Source organism: Coloeus monedula, assembly GCF_965178545.1.
Source record: "Coloeus monedula genome assembly, chromosome: 1".
In the NCBI taxonomy this organism is placed as follows: Eukaryota; Metazoa; Chordata; class Aves; order Passeriformes; family Corvidae; genus Coloeus; species Coloeus monedula.
Genome location: NC_138781.1, coordinates 118122188 through 118135393, shown reverse-complemented (window position 1 = coordinate 118135393; position 13206 = coordinate 118122188). Strand labels below are relative to the sequence as shown.

General features: G+C 34.3%; 1 protein-coding gene across 1 annotated transcript in view; it reads right to left on the bottom strand.

Annotated features, from left to right (window-relative positions):
- Positions 1-13206, bottom strand: part of SNTG1 (syntrophin gamma 1) — a gene marked incomplete at both ends in the record, with an annotated part of 173959 nt that overhangs the window by 30124 nt on the left and 130629 nt on the right. Inside the window, one exon of the mRNA XM_082284419.1 lies at positions 11233-11304. Within this exon, the coding sequence (XP_082140545.1) occupies positions 11233-11304 (72 nt within the window). The remainder of the gene's footprint in view (positions 1-11232; positions 11305-13206) is intronic.

Genomic DNA, 13206 nt, shown 5'->3' with positions numbered 1-13206 from the left:
CTACTAGGAAACACTTCCCCTCAGTGTTTTGCATATAAAAAGTTTAGAATATTTCAACTACTACATTATATTGTGAGAAACAATACACATAATGGACTCATTTATTATTGAAATTTACATTCTGTGAAGTTCTTATTCAGAATGAAAACAAAATTCAACATTTCCACAGAAATAATAATTTAACCAAATAATAATTTCAATTTGTGATTAGCTCTTATGGATATACTTGTGATTTTGATATCAACATCTATGGTTAAGCCCATGGTAAGAGAAGTGTAAGTCAAAGAAATTTAAATGATGTATTTTAGTTTTTCCAAAATTGCTAACATACATATGAAGTATTCCTTTCCTTCTTAGTAGTATTCCATTCTGTTTGTGAAAACAGTTATGTGCAAGGTTCTCTTTAGTGCTGCTTCTTCAACTTATTCTGCTTTTTCTGCAAGATCTTTCTTTAGTTTTGCATTTCTTTTCAAGCATTAAAAATCTGTATTCTGCATTTATAGAATCTCATAATTTGTACAATGGATAACTGGACAAAACAATATGTAGGCAAAGATAAAAGATAGCTATCCAAATGTCCTTATACAGGCAGGAATTTAAAGCAATTTTATTTTTTAAGGAATCCAACTGAGAATTGTTCAAAAGTCCACTAATTTAAAATAAACTTGTCAGGAGTCACAAAACCAGGTCTGGATTAAGCAGGAATCTTCATTAACTGCCTTTTAAGAAACCACTACTTCAACTAAAATATAAATGTCATTCTACCCATTTAAGCATTTGCTATGACCCTGTATTTTTATATTCACTTACTAGTCAATGAGGGACACAAGCCAATTTCATGTTGACTTTTTAAGAAATCTTTCATACTGTTAATGATTAGTTGTACCATTTGCCCCTGATGTTCTCGTTGTGAATTAATAAAACTGTCTGAAGAGAAACACACACAAAACTTTTAGCAGCATGCTAATTGTCACTAGCAGGAAAGTAGTCCTGCTGAAGGATGGGCTGTGAGGAAAGACCTTGGCTTACACTCAGCTTCAGGGTAATCCAGCATCTCTGCTGACAGGACAGTATGACTCCTGCTTGCCTAATTAATAATGATATCCATGTTAAGTGAGAGTAATAAATTTGTCCATGGGAACTAAGCATGGCTCATTAGGCAGGTCCTTTCAAATTAAGGCAGAATGCTTCTTTATCACTAAGTAGTGACTTCACGTTCTCTTCTGCAGAGGTAATCTTTTCTCTTTTGTAAGACTGCTCTCTCCAGAAGCAGCACTGCTTCTTTTTGATGACTTGTGTCTTTTCATTTTAAGTATGATGAGTGCATTAAATATTCATATTTTGGGTATTATTTAAATCTGCTAATATTGTGATGGTCAGTGAAAGTTGAGTTGTTCTATTCTACAAGGCTCTGTGCAATAGAAAACAAAGCTAGATCTGTCACTTTCATGCTCATGGCGTGATTTTTACCAAGGAGGTGCTCAAGAACTGTCTGGAAGTCTGATTTACCCGTGAAGTTACATGTAATATACAGTGGCATATGTATTTGGCCACAGAACTGTAAATGTTAGTGACACTGGCAAACAGTTTTTGACATGAACAACAATTCATGTAAGAGGTTCAAAACCATCCTACATAGACAAAATAGACTTTGACTTTCAAGAAAATTTTATTTCAGTTGCTTAAATGAGGTAAATGTTTACGTCTCTCATATTAATTATAATAGTTCTTCAAAACACATAAATGAGAAAACAAACAAAACCTGTTTTCTCTGTTGACTAGTTTAAGCAGTTCCGCAGAAAGAAATCTGTCCTATCATAATCAAGATTCAAACCTAGCACCTAAATCCTCTCAAGATAAAAAGCATTCTCTCATGCAATAACTCCAAAGCAACTGTAAAAATGAATCACATCCTGCCTTCACCCTTGCTGGCACCAGTGCCCCGATTGTTTTACTGCTTGTGTCTCCTTTCACTGATCAATTCTGGCTACATAAACATACATCCTTCTTTCTAAAGACATATAATGATCTACTTCTTTAGCTGGAATTTAGGGAACACTTTGCTTGAGCATCACCATTAGTTGCTATGGTGATGGTTCTAATAGCCTTTACAGGCAGTAGGGAACAGATTCACTCCAGAGTGAACAAAAGGTACAGCTTCTCCAACATATCCTCATTACTCAAGAAATAAAGAAAAAATATCCATGTAGGCATGTGTTTGTACATAGCTCATCTTATTTGGACCCCTGAATTTTATTGTTAAGAAGTGTAAAAAAAAAATTGAAATTGCAGATATGTATATACACACACACACATTTAAGTAAACACAGAACTGCAGCTAAACTAAAACTGGATAGAATATATTTTCATGTTCAGATTTTACAAAAAGTATGTTTACTCAAGGGGAAAACTGTTTATAATTGCAGGATAAATTTTACTTTCAATTAAATTCCCATCAGAAAGATCTGTCTGATGGCTGGAGAGAAATAGAAAGGTTCATTCCCTGTAATCTATTAGGTTCAGCAGTAAGCTCAAATCACTTTCCTATTCTGCCTGAATAGGAAAATTAATTTCCTCTTCTGCCTGACTAAAAGACAGTCTTGAAGACCCTCATCTGAATCAGAGCAAGAGTCTGAAAACAGGTTTCCTCTGAGTCAGTGCCATAATCGTGTCTATTTCTTAATGAACTCTACTGAGAAACTTGTTTATTTTACTGCCGTATGAGGAAAAGTTTCAAAATGTTCACCAAACTGACTAATCTTTTGAAGAAATACATTATTCTAATACTTTCCAGAGATGCATTAGTGGTTATTTTCTGCTACAGAGAAATCAGAGACTAGTATAATTACAAACAGATACTAAAAAAATGTGCTGATCATCTCTTCGGAGAGTTACAAAGGTTTTTTACTTCTCCTAACTTTCAAACATTTTTGCTGCAAATTATGTTTAAGAACAGATCCTATAAGAGTAAATATAATTATAATGGATAGCAATGCTAAAGAGTGATCCTGTCTTTTCATTTTGACCCTTATTAATTGCAGTTGATTTTTTCCCGTGTTAGTTGTCTGCCTGAGGATATTTTTGTATTTTATATTATAGTTAAAACAGCTAAATCAGTTATGTAAAATAAATTAGAAAAAGGAATTGAATTGGTTTGTCCCAGTTAAATGGAAAGAAATAAACAGAGAAGCATCAGCCCCTGAATCTGCTTTTTGGGCTGCTCTGGGACCTCCATTCTTTGGAATAGCAATGGCTGATTCAGGAACAGGGGCACTTTTGCTGCCCTTGAGAAGAAAAGTTAAGATCTACCAAAAAAACTTAGTTGTTCAGGGAAAAATTTGACTGTTACCATTTTGAAGATTTCATTCTGAACATCCTGCATCCCTTGGCATATAGGAAGAGAACCTTCCCTATTTTCCCAGCTATTAGGAGTTGTTATCTTACTGGTCATGGTAAGTGAGAACAGGATACTCTACATTTCCTTAAAGTGACTATGCACCTCTTCAATAAGAGAAAAAACACCTAACTCAACACCAGAAGTGGACAAAGAAATTATATAGAAGAAAAGTCCTTTTAATTCTCCTTTTTGTCAGTTTTTGTGTTTGGGTTTTTTTCCCCCACTTTAGATGCATTTGTTTTAAAAAGGCAGGAAAAGATCTTTTAAAGGTCTTCCTCATGAAGGACAGAAACATTGGAAGGAAAAGGATTAAACCTGATTAAATAAAAGTTTGGAAAATTACCCACCAAATTGATTATTCATTATATCAAAAGAATTACCTACTTGACTGCATACTCTTTTTTATTTATCTTCCTTTCTTTCTTAGACAGAATTCCTTACTTACTCAAAAAGCTTGCCAATACATTATGTCAAGGTGAGAGTATATTAGGGTAGCATAGTGAAAAGCATTTGTGTTGAATATCAGTATGTCAGAAAATTTCTATAAGCAAATGTGTAAAAAAATTTCCTTTACATGTACTTGCTAATAATGCTAAGAAAAAAATTAAAAAGGGACTATAGTAAAAAAGGTCCTATCATAAAACAACAAGATAAGGATTTGTTAAGAAATTAGTATTTCTGGTTTCACTGCTGGCTCTGGCTATTGAGAGCAATCAACAAGCAGACCTCCACTGTGAAGAGAATGCACCAAATGAAGTTTTGAATAGTTGCCCCGGAAACAGGAACAATTTATTTCATATAAGGATTGGGACACAGTTCCAGTGAAAAATACAAAATTATCACTGCTGCATGAATGCCTACAGTCACAAAATCTTTGTGCAATAAAACTGCAACATCTCAAGCTAAATTTAAGTATTGCAATAGCCAGAAATAAAGATGGGAAAAAACTCAGATCATTAAAGTCTGTGACCATAAAATAAAACTGATAAATTAGAGAAAACTGCTACACAAAAATCTACTAAAATTGATGTGTCAGAGTATATTATTTAATACAATAATGAATCACTCAAATCTTTAGAAATGCTCTGATTAGATTAAATTAATGGAAGGAAACTTCTCAAGCTGCAGATAAATCTAAAATATCTTGGATTTAAGACATATACTTGTCTTTCCCAAGTATCCTTACATAGTATTTACATTTCACGTCTTACTTCTGCTCTTTTGCAAAATTCCTTCTTCCTTATGTTAAAACCTAATTTGGCTTTGTTTTTCAAGGATGTTGCAACAGCACTGTCAGTCTCATAACTAGACAGGCAACAAAAAGCAATTTCTGCAACAGAGAGGTTGCAGAAGTCATTTAAAAATTTATTTTCTGTATTTGTTATTCTTTTTCTTTTCCTCTGTGTATTTATCTTGTTATTTTTTCGAGGAAGAAGGATCAGACTCCAAGATTGGCAGCCCCAGCCCAACACAACTGATTTATTTTTCACCCAAAAGGTGACAGTTTATATTAATATTGCATAAAAAATGTCAGAACAAGGAGGGGGGAGGGGAGTTAAGAAAAAATGAGAAACCTTTCTAAAGTTAACAGGGAACATGAAAAGCCTTATTTAATAAGCTTACATTTCAAATACTGCTTGTCCCTCATTTTTGAAACAAACCAAAAATGTACAAGCCTTTATACAGTGGTACTTGTCATGCATGTAATAACGCTGCCTCTTTGCTGTCAGAAAAGACTTACATGGTGCTGCAGAGTTACAGCAACATCAACACCTTTAAAACACAGGCCCCATTAAATTTATCCAGATTAACACGGGTTAGGGCTCATATAACTATGTACATGTTGAGGAGAAACAAACAGAAATAACATACAGAATCACAGAAAACATTTATGATCTGGCCAGAGGTGCAGCCATCTACTGCCTGTCTCTATGCATGGTAGGAGCAGCTACACACCAGCTTACACTCAAAAGGATCCAGGGGTGGAAATTCAGTGGCCTTGTCAGGAGCTCTATTTCAGTACAGAAGTTTTTCCTTATGGCCTAACTGAAGCCAGTTTAGTGTTGGTCTTGATGCCAGTGGACATAGAGATATTTATGACTCTTACTATTTTTCTTATCTTAGAAGATAACTATAATTCTATTTAGAGGGGAAACAGACCCTCTTTTCTGTGGAAACATTAGATACTCTTAAATGTAGGACAGAAGGCAAACCGAAGACTGAAAATCACTTCAATTGTTTTCAACTGAAATACTCAACAGTTTAGCATTCTTGCCAAGAACTGGCTCCTGGCTAAACCCTGGCTGAGAATCTAATATTCCTTGGATGCAGCATTAACCTATTCATAAAAGGGATTCATTACTTCTGCCTCTTAAGCACTTAGAGTACGTGCAAAGTATTTTAGTGGAATCACATCAAGATGCAAGTCTCACCATTGAGCAAACTATATGAATGATAGACCTCAACATATGTTCTCTACCTGCACTTTATATGTTTATGTGTCTATTGGCATTATTTTTAAAATTTATCTGAATGCACTAACATTGCCAGTAGTTTCACATCCTTTTTATATCATCCTTTTCCCATACTTGACTTACTGGAAATGGACAGCATAATTACAGGCAATTTAAGTGGGAAAAATTAACATAACTACATTTGAGGATTTTACACATACTAACAGCTAAAATAAGGAAGGAATCACAAGTCTTCTGAGACACCAAGTTGGTCCTGATTAATATAGCAAGAAAATTATAGCTGCACTGATGTGAATGGTACTAACTGTAAACATCAATGATTCACTACCCTGACATGTTGCCAGCATAGCCTGCCTTACACAGTTATCCTCACATTTCAGTTCAGAGCTGATCTGACTCTTGAATATGTTTCCTCTTTTATGCTGAATAAAGCATGTTCTAACTGTGAATCTCTAAATATTTTTGCATGACACTGAAGATAGGAGGCAGGTGACACAACTATAGAAAGCATTTTCTCACCATTAAAAGGAGATGCTTGGATGAGCTCTAGAACATAACTCAAGAAAAAAGGATAGAGAAGTGTAATCTTTTATACTATTCTTCCTAATTTGCCTGAAAAATGAAATAAACTTTTTTCTACCCCCTATATGGAAACATTGTTTAAATATTTATTTACCAATTTATCTAAGGTACTTAAATCTTGTTAAATTATACACACTTACACATGCATACACATGCACACACACTCTCAAAACACATGTTAAAACTGTGTATCAAAAATACAAGAAGTACCAAAAAAAACATATACAGTTAAATCAGCTTCAAAATACTGAACAGGATAAGGCCACGTGCCTGTCTGAAGTTAGTGATAGAAATACCTGCTTTTCTGGAGTATTGAATATTTGTTCAATTGCAACATTAAAATTAGTTGGCTGTTAATGGGGCTTTACTCCTCAAAATAAAGGATAAGGTGAAACAAGCTTCTTGCAGAATAAATTAGGAATATTTATTGATAGCAAATCCTACCAGTGGTTCTATTGAAAATAACTCATAGACACACTTTAACGTCAAAAGTGGTACCATTAGATTTTCTTGCCTGACAAATTTCTTAACAAGGATTGCAGATTTTCATCTACATGCTAGTGTCACCATTTGCATCAATCTGAATAAACTCATGATTAAAAAATAAGAGTGGTTCCAATGCTATCAACTTCTTACTGGTACCCTTCACTGACTAATCAGCACAGCTTTTACAGTTCCTGCCTTCTTCCCCATTTTAACTTGCCTGACTTTGATTTCTATTCACTTTCTTTTTACCTGTTTCTTTTTAGGGTTAAAGAGTTCTTCAGTGCCTTATTTTCTCTCTGCTTCCACCCCTTAATCAACAGACCTATTGAATTTTTAATAAATTATTTCATATGCTGATCAATTTAAGCATTTACCTCCCCAGGTCCTAAGTTATTTGCACTTCCATAAATGCTCCTTTTACATCAAACATAGCCCACTGCTCTTTGTTGTTATTTCACAATGAATGATTTAAACCAATTTAATTAAAATGTGATTTTTGTACTCAGCCTACTTTACCTAGGTTTCATGTCAAAAATTATTTAATCCCCAAAATATTAACAATAAATAGCTTCATATTTATGAGATATGTATTTTTATTTGGTATTTTGTAAACTTTATACAGAACCTTTTTTTATAATAGTTTACTGGTATGGTAGTGTATGAAAGTGGTTATGACAGTTTGGGTTTTTTTCTTTTATACTTTCTTATTATATAAAATTGTAAATACTGAAGTAGAAGATCAATGCACTTTTGCTGAATTTCTTTCAATAAAACTGTCTTTTTACACAGTCAAAAGACTGCTTTTTAAAGTGTACTTTTATGCTTCAAATTTTAAGGGTCTTCCTGGTTATTTTGCAGGTCCTAATCAAGTTAAGAATAGTGACTTATTGCCTTGCTTCTTCTTTCTTTTCTTTGTAATCTGATGGGGAAAATAAAATAAAAAAAATATACTGTTACAACAAAATAGTGATTTATTTGATGAGTACTACAAATATGAACCCACTAGCTATAAATCATATAATAATCTCTGACATCTCTGATTAAGGTGCAGAACATCCTGCCTTTTAGCTGCTTGAGACTAAGGGAACTGTAAAAATTGGAAATGGCATCCCAGTTTTCTATATTGTTTATGAAAGGAGTCAGAATCTTTGGGATAGATACTGGAGGAAAAAGAACACTAAACCCATGCAAGTAAATATGAAGAAAACATTGGTTGTGGTGGCAGCCAAGTGGGTTTTATTTAACGTCTTTGGACTATATACTCTTCCTGAAGATTAAATCAGTGAAGTCCTTTGCTGCATGAACATTAATATTGATTTAGTGTTTTAGTATTTTTACTGTTACCAGAAGTGGAATTATTCTCTTATACTGAAATACTAAAATATCAATTTGCATTCAGTAAGATCTGGCAGTTCACATTCTCCACTGTAGTGCTTCTGTTGTGAAGAGAAACTTAGAGGAACTCTCAAACAGAGGAAAATTACAATTCTATTTAAAGAGACAAACTCACGCTAGTAAGTCTCTCTAGTCAAGACTGGTCTTGTGAAGTTCATCAGAATTTTAGTCAAAATTAAGGAGTGGAAAATGGAGAAAAAATACTTACAGACAGATTAAGCAAAGTCCTGTCCTTGTGGTTTGAGGGACAGTTATTGAAATTGCCAGTATACACAGGAGAAAATACCAGCTGCCTTGGGTGACAGTTGCATCCTAATAAATGGAAGTCTAAATTTTTTCTGAAATATCTCGTTCAATTACAAGCAAGCCATGTAATGCAGATACACTTTGCTTAGTAAATGATGCAATAACACTTAATTCTAAAGCACTGCTCAGTCCTGAGCTAACCCATACAAGGGTTAGCACAGCCTACTTGCAAGTCCTACTTAAAGTGAATATTAGCCAGAAAAGCTTTGTCATTCTCCAAGGCAAAGAGATTTATATCAAAAGTAGCATGCGAGGTTCCATAGAAAGGAAGAATTTTGAAGGTGATCACAAAACACTAGAGTAACTTTTTTTTACATGGCCTCTGGTCCAGTAATATCCATGGAGCTTGTTCAAAGCTAAAAACCACTCATTACTAAAATGGAGACTTTTATGATGCTGGAATAAAGGCTGAACAAAACCTTGAGTTTCTACAGATGTTCAATGTAGTAGTGTAATGAGAAGCTGTTTTTCTCATTTTATTTGCTCTTATATTTAGTGAAACCATAGTTAAGCCCTGTAGCACCTGCTGTAGAAAACTAGAATATGGTGAAGATTAATGCTCCAATGTCAGAAGTTGCAATTTCATTGCAACGATTTTTCCACTTCCAGTTTTTAGTATTTACAGGTTTTTGTCAGCTAAAGAACCTGTTTGAAACATTTCAGCATTTTATAAGCCTGACCATATTTACAGACAATAAATGAATAACTAAGTATTAATAAAGCAATAAAGAAACACATAAATGATATTCCTATATTACTTATACTGGAATTGCCTCTCTGTTAATAGAGACAACAGGCTGGAAGATCTACACCTCCTTCCAGACATTTTGGAGGGCTGGATGATAAGAAAAAACCCAGCACATTTGTAGTCTTTTCTGTGCTTCCACACAACAGTGCCAGGAACGTACTGGTTTAGGTTTTACTGCTTCATGGACAGTCTCCTTGGATGCAGTAACTTCTGCTACATGGCTCAGAAATGGAAAAAAAAAAAATCAATGTATTGGTATACAAGAATAGGAGACACAGAACAAGGAGGAAAAAAAAAAAATGGCCAAAATTGCAAGTGAATTAAAAAGAGCATTAACAAAGGCAGACGGCTAGAAGAAAAGAAGAACTAACTTTAAATTACAGAAAATTATATGGCACACATTCTGTAAATTTCTGTTCAAAGAGTATAAAGAAATTTTTGGATAAGTCATAAGGAGGAGTCATCCTGGCTCCAACACACTTAGTTCTCTGACAAAGAGCTACCTTGATACCCAAGGCCTGGAGCAATCAAAGCTTACCTGAGGGGTGGGAAAAAAATGTGCATGTAAGAAGTGGGATTTTTCAACTCAAAGCATGATGGTGTTCTTGGAGCACTGTTCACATGCACCCCCAGTGTGCTGCCTTCAAAGAGTGAACAACTTCTGTTATTCCTCTCCCTACATGACCACTTCTAAGGAGCCAATATTTGCACACACTCAGTAATTGAAGGACATACCAAAGCGATGGGATGTTTTGCATTTGGGATGTGCTACTCCGTGATGAAGACTCCAGACCTCACAGCCAACACAGAGGTAAAGGAAAACTTTTCAGTCTTCTGTTCAGATTGCTAGCAAAAAGGAATTTTTCTATCTGTTGTATTTTAGGTTTGGTTTTTTTTTTTTTTTTTTGAAGTCTCAGATATAAGTTTCTGAATTTTATTGAGCCATCTGCCTCCCTAAGGAAAATATAGTGCACCTCTGTGACGTACAAAACCTAGGAAATGTACCATTTATGTCAGTAAAAGGTCTTCCCAGTGGGAAACACTTTTAAAAAATACGGTATTTTCATACTTCTTGTTGATACTACTCTGCTTCTGCCTAGATAAAACTCCAGAAATGTTAAAATTACCTTTTATGTAATTCGGACCCAAAAAACCCCCAAACCAACATAAACCAGAAAGTACTTTATATTAATAGAAGGAGGCATCTCTTTTCCTTATCATTTGAGAAATTTTGAGCCTGTTTTTCACTGTTTTTAAAACAGAGAAAAGACCAGATAAAATAATTCTGATTGAATTCAGAATTAAAAATTAAAACCAACATACAATAATGGTCTTATTCAATTTGTTACTCATAATTTTAACTTTCTAAACATATATCATTATCTCTTACCATTTATTACACTTCAGGTAAATGTAATCAGTTGGAAAAGATAAGACAAAAGTTTTCAGAATGGTATGGCATATTTTGTAGACTCTGCTGTCAGTCCTAGTGAAATCTTACACTGCAGCTGCTATTAGTTCCATCAACAGATTTGAAAACAACCACAATGATCACTGTTTCTTTAGGTCCTCAGTTAGAAAAAGAAATGTTACACTGTTAAATGTGACATTAAAGTGAAGCTATAAAGCCCATACAGCATCATGGAGAAATAAGGTAGTTTTCTAGTCAAAATCAGTTTATTTCCAATTTTGCCATGCCTTCTAGTTTGATTCTGGATCTACTGACACCAGAACTTCTGATATTTGACTTTAAAGGGAAAAAAATAGATGTCTTTCTTCAAGGTGGTTAGCGTTATACTCTTGTCTGTCAAAGTGGCAATTTTTCTTATACTTTCTTATCATACCTTGAGAATTTTGCACATTATCTCATAAACTGAAAATGTTTTCTCAGCTCGTGTCCAATCCCAGGTTGTGACCTTTAAAAAACAAACAAAACACAAAAATAAACAGAAAAAGAAATGAAATTATTTTTGTTTATTTCAAGAATTAATTTTATTAACAAAAAAAAATCCCTAAAGTATTTAAATGGAGTAAAATATATTCAGACAGACCAAGCATTGCCTCAAAGCAACAACTAGCAGGGACCAGACTCTTGCATCCAGGCAATGCTTAGGAGACGTCCTCCCTGTCCTTACAATGCCGTTCCTTTGCATGCAGCCTGCTCTATGAAAAACGATGATGCTTCCCCTGGGAACTGGCAGGGGTTGCAGTGAGATCCTGTGAGGATACAGCCCTTGAATTCATCTCACAGAGCCAGAGCCCTGTCTATTAGAAAGCATGTTTCACACCACTTTCCTTCCTGTAACTGCATGCCAGTATCTGCTCCCAACCACCTACAGCGTTTGCAAATTCATAAAACCAGTCTCCAACCTTGCAATCTCCCAGACACTTACCCTACATGCCTTGAAATCCAGGGGGAAGAAAAACCATGAAACAACACAGGCAGATATACATTTTCTTTTTTTTTAACAAGATTAATCTACTCCTAAATTCTAACAAACTAAGATTTGAAGAATAGTCTGTTTTTTTCCTCTTTGTTCTGGGATTTCACAATTGTTTTTAACTGTATTCATTTTAGGCAACTGTTTTACACAAAGAAATACATAGATAAAAGAATTAAATTAAATCATGCAAGGGTAGGTGTTAAGGCTTTACAAAGAAAGGGATAGGTGAGTATATTCAGTAAAGGAAAAGTTAAGGCAATATCAGAACAGTGTATAAAATTTCCTAGGAAATTGCAAGAAGAAAACAGGCGAATATTCACAGTCTCAAAATACAGAAGAAGGCACAAAATAGAATGAAATTGAGATTATAAATGAAAGACTAATCATCTTAATGGTAAAACACTTTGGACAGTGGCCCATATCCAAAGGAAGAAAACTGTATCATAAAATTTGTTAGGCACAATGAAAAGGTTGGTGAAAACATATGTTACTGCTTCTACAAGATTCAAGATAAACTTCTTTGAAACATGTAAAATAAAATAGGGTCCACAGCCCAAGGAAGAAATTATTAGATGAGACCAATTTGTCTCTTATCTAAATAGAAAATAATCATTAATAGATCAAAATTATTTTGATGATGTATGAGAAAATTCTATCCCTAACTAATTTTTAGTTATATGCATTACTGTAATGTAAAGTCCTTTAAGGAAATCACAGGGAGGAATGAAAAGTTCAAAAATACAGTTTTCTAGTTCTTCTTCTATTAGAATTTCCTTTATTTGCAGTCATTGTCAAATGCAGTCTTCACTATCTTATTGAACTGTGGGTACTAAACCACAAAGCTACTCTTTCTCCTATGGACAAAAAGATAAATTTCTCACCATGAACAGAAAAATGGGGAGAGGAGTCTTGCTACAGCCCCACTGAGCCCACAACACCAGTCACACCAGATGAAGTCATATTGTGCCACGAGGAAAAGTAGTAACTATTGCTCCTGAAGCACAAAGTCATTTGGAGCTATGTTTAAAAATTTACTATAGGCTCTATACTTTGGGGAAAAGCATAAAAGCTCCCCCTTCTCCCCTCATTTCCTTTTGTCTGTACCTGTAAAGAGACTTCTTTTCAAGTCAAACCAAACCTCTTTCTGTATAAAGATAAGCGCAAAGCAAAAATAATTGTAGAATTAAGACACCCATAGAAATTGCTGCACCATTCATTTTAATATCTTAATTTAAAACATTGAATAGCAAAAGAAAGGGTGTTAGTGGCTCTTTCTGAAGTAAATTTCCAAGTATAAACTGGAAGGAATTGAAGCCAACCAGACTTGACACAATTAATACTTCTAAAGGAAGAAATGTAACAGGAAATAACAGA